General features: G+C 31.2%; 1 protein-coding gene across 1 annotated transcript; it reads right to left on the bottom strand.

The window, feature by feature from the left end:
- Nucleotides 1–6,391: 6,391 nt before the first annotated feature.
- On the bottom strand, nt 6,392–11,679 carry LOC115709266 (uncharacterized). The gene is made up of 13 exons (XM_030637329.2): nt 11,453–11,679; nt 11,308–11,373; nt 11,137–11,202; nt 10,966–11,041; nt 10,793–10,870; nt 10,017–10,114; nt 9,659–9,732; nt 9,011–9,098; nt 8,747–8,904; nt 8,419–8,461; nt 7,872–7,937; nt 7,542–7,619; nt 6,392–7,268 (listed from the first exon to the last, which is right to left on the bottom strand). Exons 1-13 carry the CDS (start codon nt 11,549–11,551, stop codon nt 7,164–7,166), a joined length of 1,095 nt encoding a protein of 364 aa, XP_030493189.2. The 5' UTR covers nt 11,552–11,679; the 3' UTR covers nt 6,392–7,163.
- Between the last annotated feature and the right edge of the window lie 1,970 nt (nt 11,680–13,649).

Here is a 13,649-nt window from a genome sequence, read left to right as displayed (position 1 = left end):
TGCAATCATTTTTCTTTCAATTCTTATTGGTTCAATTTTCTTTCTTATAATATAGGGTAAAAATACTAGGACCTACCATATAATTACCCTAACCTATATGTATATAAATAAATGAAAAATGTTCCACATATATATTGATTGAAGAAACTTGAGAATTTGAGATATTTTAATTCGATAGAATCACTTTCATAGGTAGTGTATACACTAAAAAAAAAGAGTTAAAATAAAGGTAAATGTCCAATTAGTAGCCTCAACTTTATTGAAATACAAACTTGGTACTATATTTATTTTAATAATGTTCATATGGTATCCTTGTTTTATCAAAATATAGATTAGTGCCCTTAACTCATATTTAATCAATAAAATTATATAAATAGACCAAATTGCTTTTAGTTATTGAAGTTTCAAAACTTAAATTTAATTATTTGAAAGATGTTTGATAAAATTTATTTATTAAATTTAGTTTTAGTTTCAAATATATAGTCAATCTTAATTTAGTTTTCATTATTTTTTTAATAAAGCCAACTTGAAATTACATTCTAGTACAAACAGATGCACAGTTTGGTATAACACATTCAAGTCGAATTATTATTAAATTTTATTTTGACAAAAATTGAGTAGAGTATTATTTATATTATTTTGAAAAATATAAGGTCCAAATTATCATTTAACAAAACAGAAGATTCAATCGATAATTTTTGCAAAATACAAGTTCCAAAATAATATTTCCCTTTGATAATATGTGGCACCTTAATTGTATTTTGATAAAAAAAAAGTACAAATATGTGTTTGCCTTCAAACAAATCAGGTTTGATAGGCATATTTAGAAATATACCAAAATAGTTTTTATTGATTAAAAATTCAGATTAGAATCGATGAAAAAATCAAAACTGAACTAGATGAAACTAGGCAGAATAAACTTAGCTCGAGAATGAATGAATCATGAATCTTTATTGATTAAGAATAATCAGTACACAATCAGATATATCCAAGATTACAACTCAGCACAGTGAACAATTATAAAAAAATATATTACACTGAAAGAAATTACTTCAAGAGTGACACTACCATTACATTCCTCCACACACACACTCATTGTGATCTTGGACTCTTTCTCTAAACTTGACTATGAATTCTGAAGTATGAGCCTTGGAGATCATTTGAGAGAGTTGAGGCACATGTATTTATAGGTGTTGATGAGGCTCTCTTGAAGTTGGTGCCAAAGCTAACTATTATAGCTAATAACAATTTTCTTTAGATTCAACTGGTAAGCATTAAGATGAATCTACTGACTTGACAGGGGTTAAGTGAATTTAATCCCAATAATTCTACCTGATTAGACTCACTTGATCCCTGATCCAAAAAGAGTGAGGACATTAACTGTCCTGAATGCTTAGCAAGTTTAGACAGTGCCTAAACTTGTCTCTAGTTATACTTTTAGCGAAAATATCTGTAGGGTTATCATGTGTGCTTATTTTCTTCACTTGCACTTGCTTGGATGACACAATATCCCCCTTATGAAATTTAACTTGATATCGATGTACTTTGATCTCTCATGAAATATTTGATTTTTCATGAGATGCAAAGTATTTTGATTGTCACAATAAATTGTGATATCCTCAAATATGAAACCTAACTCCTTTGTTAACCACTTAAGCCATATAGCCTCTTTGATGGCTTATGTACGTAGCAGCCATGTATTCAACTTCTGTTGATGACAAGGCTACTAATTTTTGCAGGTTAGATTTCCAGGTGATGCAGCCCCTGAGAGTAGTTAACACAAATCATGTTAGGCTTCTTCTAGTGTCTAGGTTTTCTACAAAATCTGAGTCCACATAATTAGTGATTTCTTCCATAAACTGGTTCTCTTTACTTAACATAATTCCAGTGTCTAGAGTAACGTACAAGTATCTCATTGTCCATTTTAGTGCTTCCCAATATTAAGGATCAGGGTCTAAAATGTACCTATTGACCACACTCATAGCATGAGCTAAATCAGGTCTTTAACACACCATAGAGTACATAAGACTCCCAACACAACTTGCATAAGGAATCTTGCTCACCTTGGCTCTTTTTGCATCTATTTTTGGTGACTCAGATGCATACAACTTGAAGTATTGAGTAAGTAGTGTTACAACTTGTTTGCATTTGACCATGTGTTATGTTTATTTCTATGCATTTTTACAGTCTATTTTAGTGTGTGTTTAAGTATTTTTCACTTTATTATTTGGATTTATGATTAGTTTTTGTTTTTGTTTGTTTTTAGGAGAAATATTGGGAGATCTCCGTTTTTGGTTATTTTGGTGCTCTTCAAGCCTTTTTGACATAAAAATGGCTCCAAAATTCATGGTCTATAGTCAAAAGTGGGTACTTTCCAAAAATGAAGTGAAAATGAAGAAAACAGGAAAATGCTCGTCAATGTCGCAGCTTAGAAGGCAATGCCGTGACATTCCCTTGGTGGTTGAAAGAAAGAAAATTGAGAAACCAAGAATCAACAAAGAAAATAAAAATTGAAAACCTGCTTGGAATACTGCGGCTTTCTAAGCAATGTTGCGACATTGGTAATTTGTTTTTTTTTAGTATTTAAAGGGGGTAAGGAGCTAAGTTTTTATTCCATTCGAACTTGAAGGCCAATTTGGAGTATAGAAGGAAGGTTAGGATCAGAATACACTATTGGAGGACTCCAAATAGTGTTCTTTTTCATCTATCTCTATTTTTTATATTTTTAATTAAATTTTTATTATTTTAAAATGACTTATAATAGCTAATTTTCTTTTAAGGAATATTATGTGAACCACTTGAATTTATTTTATGGATTAATATAATTATTCAATTTCATCTTCGTCGCTTATTTCAATTTCATGCAATCTCATTTAATTTTGTAATAATTGACTGATCATCTATAATTGTTATTTATGAATTCGAATCAAAATTTTAAAAAGAAAAATTTGAATATGCTATGATTGTTATGGATGCAAATTAATTTAGGACGAAAGTACCTAGATTATTTGTATGATTTTATGAGTTATTTTGCTTAATGCTTTCTTTGTGATTAAACTTTTTACCATAAGAATATAGGAAGTTTTCACATAGATTGAGTTTGTAGTCTTAACCAGATTATAAACTACTTAATTCAACTTGTCAATTGGATAGGAAGAAAAAAAATTGGGTAATTGTATTAGGAAGTAAAATAAAAAATAGTCGGGGATCAAAATAATTCTTGTCTTTATCATTATTTATTTTTCTAATTTTAATTATTGTTTTGTTTTATTTACTTTTCTCTAATATTTTTATTAATCAAATAGAAACAAAGAATTATTTGATTGGTAATTGATAATCAATCATCGAGGAAACTATACTCTACTTTATCATTATATTACTTGATTCGATTGCGTATACTTGTGTATTAAATTTACCAAACACCATGTCAAACTTATTCAATACTTTCTGTGGTTACAAATATTTCATCTCAAACTCATCACTGAGCCTCCTCTTAAGTTTGTCAATCTTCGACCTTGCTTTGCTAAATGTCAGTATATCATCAACATAGAGTAGTAAGCAGGTTTTATTACTGAAATACACACGTGAGTCATACTTAGTTTTAGTGTATCCAATATTCTACATATAGGTGTCAAATCTCAAATTCCATTATCTAGATGCTGCTTGAGGCCATAAAGAGACTTCTTGAATAGGCATACCTCATCTAGATTCCCATTGTCAAAGCCATCAGATTGTTGCATATAGATTTCCTCTTCCAATTCCCCATGTAAGAAAGTTGTCCTTACATCCATTTGTTCAGTCTCTAGGTCCATGCTTGCTTGCTTGACCGCTAGAGAGAAAATCTTCTATCTCTAGCTAGTTGATAGATGCTTAGTTCCTACTGATCTTTATTTTCTTCTCCTTTTGTTATCTCAGTTCTATATGGAATAACATTAGTTAGTGATGTAGGAGTAACCTGCTTTACCTTAATCTGGACATTCTCATATGGTACAAGTTCACTGTCTTTGGAAGTGGTCTTGGTTTTTATGGACACTTCTCTTAATGAGACCTATAAATTGATTAATAAATAAGGTTGTTAAGGGAGGCGGTGTTTCTTAAGAAGAATGCTATAGTTCTCTAGTGGTGTCTTTGAAACGAAATAAATAAACAAAGGAGGCTGAGAAGCTGTTTAGGAAGATGCTCGACGCCGGGTTGAAGATGGGATACTTTACTTCCCTTGATTCTGATTTATATTCTCTCCTAGTCTCCTTTTGGTGGGACTGTGAAAAAAATCATTCAGTGGAAGTTGTGAAAATGGCAAGACTAGTGCTAATGAAATAGTTGAAATACTTTAAGAAATTTGGAGATGAGGAGCTAATTAACCATTTAACCATTTAGTTTCTTTCATTCTTTATGCTCATCATCTTAGAAATCATTTACCAAACCAAAGTACATTGCACAAAATTTTACACATTTCTTGTGATGGGCAGCCACAATATCTTCATTTAAGATGGTTACTTGAGATTCTCACCTTTTCGTCGGAAAGAGTAATGATGACTCATTTTTAATTTGCACATTTTATTAAAGTTTGTCCGACATTACTAATGTGTACAAATAAAATATTATATAAGATGAATGGGTTACTCCTCGTTCATAGCCAATTAGTTTTGAAATAAAATCCATCTTATTCCGAATTGAGTATGAGAGCCACTTTAGAATCCACCTTATCATGTATTGTTCAATATGTGTGTGTAAATTACTATCCAATTTTGGTTTCTTAACAGCATTAGTTCTTAATGTTAATCACTAAAACTAATTAAAAACGAAAAAAACCAATTTATCAATAGAACTAATTAAGCTTTTTGAGTAATAATTATGACTCAGTTTTTTCTTTTCTTTGTTTGATGGTTAAGATGCCAGAAATATAGTTTACCATTTTTATTATTTTGTTTCAAAGAAAAATACTAAATTAGAATCACATGCAAATGAGCCTCTTCATCAAGTATTCAGTCCCATTTAAATTCCAATCAATTGGCAGTTGGTGAGGTGTTAGTTTAAACTAAAAATCTCATTGTTGGTTGTCCCCATAAAATATTTTATAGTCCTTTGTTAATACCCTACCATGAGTTTTGACCCTTGACATATCATTAAAAATTGAACACATTAATGAGGACCACAAAAGAGTTAATACATCGGTAAAAAGACACTTGTTCAATCAACCCATAGTATAATAATTTCATAATCTTTTAATGTCAAATGAAATCTAATCATACAATCCCCATTCCACAGTAACAAACTATAGAACATGAATTGAAGCTTTAAAATAGCAGTGGCTGGTCTCAGATAGACCCATCAAACAATTATGAACACTTTATTATATGCACAGTCCGATGGGTTTCTTTACCAAACTGATAACAAAAGAAAATGGCTTCTGAATTTAATAAGAGTCATACATATAGTCGTTTAGTTAAATTTTTACTTTTGCGTATAAAAGTATAAAATAAATATAAATTGTTTTATTTTTACTATTTGGATAACTATTATATAAAGGTTTTTTTTTAATTAAAATTATTTTTCAAAGTGTTTGAATATCATTTTAAAAAATACTTTTGTGAATAAATTAAAAATTGTGTAAATTATTTTAATGTTTAAAATAGCTTCTGAAAAGTTAGATACTATAAATCCTAACTTTTTCAAAAAAAAAAAAATATTAAAATTAAATAAAAAACTTTTTAATTTTTTATCCAAACACCTGTAGAATGACTTTTTTTAATTTTAAAAGCTAAAAAATAATTTATAAAACCTAAGCCAAATAGGGCCATAATTTTTTTTTAAAGGGTAACCATATTCGTTCACTCGCTTTACTTTTACTTGCTTATTTGAAGTCATTTATTTTTTTTTTCCCATGACATAAATACCAAACAAACATTATCTTTTTTGCTAATTTGACTAGATAGAATGCTGCATGTAACTCTATTATTGGTTCACTTCATAATTTTTTTAAAGAAAATTATTAATTGATTATAGAAAGAAGAAAAATAATTTTAATTAAATTATAAACAATATAAAAACATAATTAGTTTCTTTTCCTTTTTTTAATCTCTCTTCATCTCTCCATCCATCTCTACCAAAAAAGATAAGCAAAAGAATATATTTTTTTTCAATCAATTATATTTATCTAAATTATAATCTAGAGACAAAAAAAAGTGCTACACTACTATTTATAATGTGTACAATTTATTAGAACTATGTGACTATTTTTTTTTAAGTGTGGTAAACAATTATTTTAACTTTATTTTTGGTACTGTAAATTAGTTAAAATTTAAAAAAAATTATAAGTGACCCTAAATAACTAGGAAATACACAACCATACAAAACAATAGACTTAAAAGTTCGTCTGAGTACCAAAATAGATGATAGAGTCTACCAAAACAGCTCGAGATTTACTACAAATTTTCCCGAACAAATATACCCTGAGCCCCTTTGACTATTGACCTATTATTAAACATTGAAACACTATGATAAGGTAAGGACCACAAGAGTTAAATATATGGTCCCTAATGCGGTGGTAAAAGTGCACCAAAAAATAATTTCATAATAGAATAGAGCATACACTGTTTGGGCATCTTCAGAAAAAAAAAAATGTCTTGTTGTCAATGAAATCTTATCCTACAATCTCCTCAGTTAGAATAGGAGTAAAAATGGAAGCACTGACAGGAGTTTAAAACATCAAGTTTAGCTCAAAAACAGCCCATAACATGGACCCAACCCATTACCCAAGTAGTAGTGGCTCAAATACGAAAATGGTCCACTTAGAAAGATTTATAGTCAGATGGGTTTGTTCATCAAACTGACAACAAATAATGCCTGCCTGTAATAAGAAAATGGCTTTTGAATTTGATAACTCCTGTGTGGGTTATAAAGGTTAACAGTTGTAGGGTTTTGTAGGGTTGGCTAGAGAGGGATCCTAGTTTCAAAATAAATAATGGCTAACAGTCAATTAGTTCTAGGTAAAAATCTAATGTATGATTTCGTTCCTGATAGTTTGATTTGGGAATGAAATCTACAAATGACAACTTGTTGATGATGTGTAGAAGATTTGGTTAAGTAAAATTGTCACGTGAAAGAGCACAAAATGTAAATTTAACACTAAAGGAGATTACTAGAGTAGATTAAAAGGAGGATCAATTGACAAAACCTTCATCTATCTCGCTCTGTTTCGCTACAACATCAGCCACAAAAATGCTCCCCGAATCGCACCAACCACCCAGAACATCTCTGTTGTGGCACTGAAATAGTCCATAAGATTTGTGTAAATAAATTGGTGTTTTATCAAATGAGGCCAAGGAAAATTTCCAAACAAAAACTAAAAGAAAAGTGAATCCAAGCAAAGCTTTAAGGGGGATGGGAATGGGATTGTCTCTTACAGCGTTTTCAAAATACAACAGTTGATGTTTTCAAATGTTGAAAACTTGAACCTCCTATTTATTGTGTTTGTTAAATTCAAAATGTATGCAACTACACAATATATGATATAGCAAAACAGCATGAGTAATGTGTACCTTGCTAAAACCAAGCCAGTTTGAGTCTCCTCTAAATGAGAATATCTTATTGTTTGTTTTCCAATCACCACAAAGTACCTGCAAACACCCGTAAGAATCAATGTCCTAAAAATCACGTGGAAGCGAGAGAAATTATAAGCATCGGATATGATGCTTCCTGAATTTCATCAAAGATTATAATAACACAAAAACAGGCATGTCATGTAAATAACTGATGGTGAAAACTTGTTTATTAATGTGAAAGGTACTAAACTACTAGCTAGAAATTGAGTAAACAGGCTGAAGAAATCAAGCACCAAGTGACATTGACGTAAATACTTGCAACAATACCTCATAATCAACTCCTTGTATATAGATGTAGTCAGGATCATTTGAAGAGAAAGCAAGTCCAGTTATCTGCAGTACCAAAGACACAAGTTATCCCTAGTTGCAAAAAGAAAGCTTATATTGTGAATTTCAATAGTTTTAGTGAAAAAAGACAACTTCAGAGTGGCAAGAAAGAGATTTTAGACATTCATTCCCAATAAGTTCAACCAACTAACAAATATATGCCTGACTCTGCTTCTCTTCACCCATGAACTTAATAATTGAAGACAAACTTGAAAGACCTTTACAATTAAAAATAATAATAATAATAATAATAATAATAATAATAATAATAATAATAATAATAATAATAATAAAACAAAAAAGCAATGCCAGAATCTGACCAGCTTCATGCACCATGTAAAAAGAATAATCTCTAAAAGATTTTTGAATTTCCTGGCTGTGCTTAATAAAACAGTTTAATCAAGGAGATGATATCTATAGAGACAGTATACATATACAAATAGCAGGAAATTATAATACAAAAAGAGATATGGAGCAAAGTACTGACCTCATATTTTGAGCAATGAACCCATCTAGATAATGCTGACCATCTGTATTTAATACAACATAACAAAAAATAAATTTATCGAAAGTAAAAACAAAAATTCAGTTGCTCCATTCTAAGGTTTTGTATAAGTGGACAATAAAGATCATTTCCATATGATATCCTCTTAGGGTTCAGAACTGTGTTTCCCCAACAGCTATAAAAAGGACCACCCTGTTCGGTCCTTTTCTCATCTAAAAATTAATGTAATAACAATACATAGCCACTGAACTTAAAATCAACTAGCCATCACCAGTAAGCAAGCTAAGTAGAATGGTTTAAGGCCACTAACTTGCGAGGATCGTAGATAGTCACAGTACGGTCAGCTCCACCGATTGCAATGTTACCAGTTGAAGAACTGCTGAGAGCATAATATATATCACCAACAGAGCCACAAATCCTTTGCAGGCAACCGCCATTTGCTTTCATTCTCAAGTCCCATAATGTCAGCTACAGTAAATTTGCCAAAGGAAGCAAATAAATAAAAATCTAATAAGCAAGTACAGATAACAAAGCTCATGCCAGCATTTAGAAACAATGTAATGTAGCATTTTACCTGGCAACCTTCAGCAACAGCTAAAATATTACTTCCACTCGCATTACAAGAATTATGCATGAAGCTCACGGCTGATGGATACAATAGCCTGAAAAAGTGGCAAAAATTGATTAAAAGATCCAAAAATTTGATGGAACTCTGTCTCTACTCTGTCTCTCTCTAGCCACAAAAAACAGGAGAACGTTCATCTTTCTAATAAACAGATAGCGAAAGCACAACTAATATGTATTCTGGAAGTGATCAATTTTCCATTTTTAAAGAAAGAACCATCCCAAAAAATCATATTCCAAGAACATCAAGACCATGACACAAAATAAAAATTACAATTGACGAGTGAGGCGACACCTTAATGCCAACTAACATAAAGTTCAGTCACATTAGTTTGATTGCAGAAAATCCATTTATCCTTTTACTAAACCCCATATCAGCGACAGTGAGAGCAAGATTTTCATAGCACAACTTCATAACAAGAAAATATGTGATGCAATCATCTTAAGACAGCTTTCTCCTTTTATAAATGGTTGTTCTTAAAATTGTCTGTTTCTGTGATTCTGAAGTGCACTGCCAGTTAAAGTGAAACAGGAGCAACAAAAAACAGCAAGTAATGTATGAAGTTGAAACCATAAGAAGAAACCTCATATGACTTACGTACGAAAAGTTCGGACATGGATGTCCTGATCATAAACATCAACAGTTTTACAAAAGCCACGTGCCACAGCTGCCTGAAATAAAAGCTCAGTCAAGCATAGAGGGTAACATTCACTTTTACCCAAGGTTCTTGAGTCTGGGGATTTGCCTATGCTTTTGATATTACAATAAAAATTTGAACAAGAAATTTCCAGCACAAATCCAAGAAACTATTTATTTATACAATTGATATTATAATCAAAAATGTGAACAAGTTCATTTCAAAGGGTCAATATGTTTTTAGCCTTTACAGATAGATAAGACATAATCTATAAACTAGAGCTCATCTAGGATTTAATATATTAGAGCAACTGCATACCATAGACAGTTGGTTTGGACTAAAGCACAGCCCAGCCCAACTACTCTCTCTTATACCACAATCACGAGGTGATACTGTGTATGTTAGCCTATCAACATCTGAAGAATTAAATGATCCAAATAATGTGTTAGCACTACAATTCACAATTCGAATCAAATGTACAAAAAGACAGGCTCAATTAGTATGAATGCCATTTTAGCCATAAAAAAAACGACTATCATTTTAGCTATACTGCAAGACTAAGTCGTGCATAAATCAAGCCTACATAGAAATGTATTCTACCAAAATAATAAAGAAGGCAAAGCCTATTCTGCCTCCCGTGAAACTTCATACAGGATCAAGTAAATCTAAATTATAGGAGAAATAAACAACAGACACAAGCTTATGCATATAATATATATATATATATATATGTATACACATACACCTGCATGGGGTGCTTATATATCATCACTTAGCATAGTTCTCTTTTCTTGTCGTTTTTTTAACAACTCTTTTCTTATCAATTGACGTAAACTTTATTGTGATATTTTGACCCATTTGCTTTTGCATTTGAGTGGAGCTAGATATAGATTGTTATTAAACGTAAATTTTGCAAAGACAATTCCTGAAAGATGAGGCATTGGAGAAAAGGTCGATCAATTTAAAAATAATCATCACGGAAGACCTCATTAAGAACCACCAAGAAATATTTGACATTCTATTGAGTACTTATAGCTCTTAATTAGAAGAATAAGAATATCATTACATTAAATAAGATAAATGAAAATTCTTACCTTCACCATTAACATCTAATTTAGACACAATGAGGTCCCCATGGGAATCCACACTTCCCAAAAGTAAATATCCAGTGCCTACAAATTCAGGAAAACAGCTTCTATTTCATTTCAGTTAAATCGCTAAAAGTCATACATTATGTCACTAACTCGATTTTTCAAACATGACTTACTCTCACTTTCTGCAAGCACTATACTCTGAATTTCTGAACGATGTGGGCAGCGATTAACCAACGAAGAGTTCGTAACCTTAAAGAGTTCATATAAGCAGTACAACACCTATATCAAGACTACACGTAGATTGAGAAAAATGAACCCTCAAACACTAAATCATGATACAATACCTCGGTGTATATAGGAATAAGAAGGCTTTCTTTTCCTTTACTGAGCAAAGAATCGTCCAGTGGAATCTGAACCCAATGAAATAAACAACAATTGACAATCTGAGTATCTTGAAATCAAATTTCCAGAGTATAGAAAGTAGAAAAAGCAAGAAAATTGAAAGGTTAAAGTACCTGGAGCTTGTAAATATGGCAATCGGAAGCGATGTAAACGAAACATGAGGAAACGTCATGGGAGACCTGAGGAAGGAATGAAAAGCATTAAAGCAGGGGGGAGTGAGATACGATGTTAGGGTTAGGGTTAGGGTTAGGGGAATACATGGAGGGCGAGACGAGAGGATTGGAGATTAGCGGGAGATGGATTGGGGATAAGAGTGGATGGAACCACCGCCTTTCTCAAGCTCTTCGCTTCGAGCATGTTTCTTTGCTTTCTTTTTGGCGCCAAAATCTGTATATTTATACACAGAGAGACAAAGAGACACACTATAACGGTAAGAAAAACGGTTGGTTAGCTAGGTTTTATTTTTTAGTTTGTGAAGAAAAAAAGATCATGTTGTTTCCACTCTTTTGGTGGCTTAGATTAGAATTGAACATTTTGGTCGGGGTTGATTCGGACTCGATTAATCCACTCGGATCTGACCCAGCCAACTCATAAAATTTAAAAATATTGCTCTGTTTAGGCGTGTAACCCGATACACAGATTGATTCGTAAGTTGATTTTTTTAGGGTAAATAGCGGCATAAGTACCCAAAGTTTTAAGTTTGTAAGCGGCATAAACCCAATGTTTATTTTTAGCGGCATAAGTACCCAATATTTGTAAAACTGTAATTTTCCTCTAGTTTTGTCAGTATAAACTCCGTTTTGGATTTATTAAATGAACATTTGGAAGTAACTGATACTACATGTTTCTGTCTAGACCGAATAATAAAAAATCTGGACCTTATATGAGGTATGTTTAAGAAAATAACAGAGTTTGTATTGACTTGAGTATTACCTTTTTCATCATTTTATATACATCAGTTATTAGGTTAGACTCGAACCCGCCCGCAAACCAAGAGAAAATTAAATTTTTATTTTTTTATTTTGTTTTACATATATAATATATTAAAAATAAAAAAAAATTAATTTTGTTTTTATTTTTATTATAAATATAATATATTATATATAGTTTGAAAATTGATTTTGTATTTTAGATTTCAAATTTATACTTTTTTTTTTAATTTTAATCTAATGAATATAAATTATAGTGTTATAACTTTACTTAATTTAATATATAGAAAAAAACTAAATAGATTTTGAGTTTTTTTTTTCAAAAAAAAAAAAGTTAATAGAGTTGACCAAGTCAATCGGGTCACCCAACCAGACCAACTCGAGCATTTCACTAGTCGGGTTCGAGTATAATTTTTTGAACCTAAAACCCGACAAATCTGTCTGATGTTCAACTCTAGCTTAAACAATATTGAAAAAAATTGTATATGTATTTTGGTCAATTATAACATATATTTGTAATTAAAAGTAATAAAATAAATATAATATTAATTTTGGCGTGATTAAGTTATCTTATACATATTATAGAGATTACGAATTCAAATCCTAACAAAAAGACATACCCTTAACTTTAGTTCTTGATTCGCCACTGCTACTAGGGCTGAACATGTAGACCTGCAAACCCGAAAAACCTGACCACCCACCCCGACCCGTTGCAAAAAAAAACTAAAAATTTAAAAACCTGTGTGGTCAGGTCGGGTTCAACCCGAAAAATACCCCACACGGGTTTCGGGTTCGAGTATTAAAAATTAGTTTTTTGTTGGTCGGGTTTTAACCCGTAACCCAAAAAACATTAAAAAAATTATTTTTTTATTATATTAAAAAGTTAATAATATTAATTTATATTTTATCACATTTTTTACTATTCATTTACTGTCACTATACATTATTCGAACCAACTAGACCAAGAGTTTAAGACAAAACACAAGACCCAAAAAAAAAAAAAAACTTTTGAACTTCTTATATACTATTATATGCGTATTTATTGTTTACTTTATTATTATATGATTATATAGCTGTCAAACTTTTAATTGCATTGCACAGCCATTCTCAAATTTGGGACGACCACTATACTTCTCATTTCTCTTAATAAGCTGCTTTAGAAAGAAAAAAGTAATAACATTAAGATTCAACAAAAGCAGTATATGGAGATACTATTATATTTATAACTGCATGGGAGCCTTTGGAACTGTGTGATGTTTATGTTAAATATAAAAAAAGCCTTAAAAATGTTAAAAATAAAAAAAGATGGTATTTTAAAAAATTAAATTTCATCTGAATGAAACATTCGGGCTTAGCCCAATAACACCCGAACCCGACCACGCCCAACTCGCAATACCCGACCCGAAACCTGCCATACCCGAACACCCAAAAATCGGGTTCGGTTGTGCATTTTTAAGACTCGAAATCCGAAAACCCGAACTCGACCACCCGAAAATCTGAAAACCCGACCCGTGTGCAGCCCTAAC

This window comes from Cannabis sativa, chromosome X (genome assembly GCF_029168945.1).
Source record: "Cannabis sativa cultivar Pink pepper isolate KNU-18-1 chromosome X, ASM2916894v1, whole genome shotgun sequence".
Lineage (NCBI taxonomy): Eukaryota > Viridiplantae > Streptophyta > Magnoliopsida > Rosales > Cannabaceae > Cannabis > Cannabis sativa.
This window is presented reverse-complemented; position numbering and strand designations above follow the sequence as displayed.

Coding starts and splice junctions, on each gene's coding strand:
- LOC115709266 (XM_030637329.2), bottom strand. CDS start 11,551: ATGCTCGAAGCGAAGAGCTTGAGAAAGGCGGTGGTTCCATCCACTCTT. Junction 11,042..11,136: donor TTATTCCTATATACACCGAG/GTATTGTATCAT, acceptor GAACTCTTTAAG/GTTACGAACTCTTCGTTGGT. Junction 9,099..9,658: donor CATGTCCGAACTTTTCGTAC/GTAAGTCATATG, acceptor CCACTTTTTCAG/GCTATTGTATCCATCAGCCG.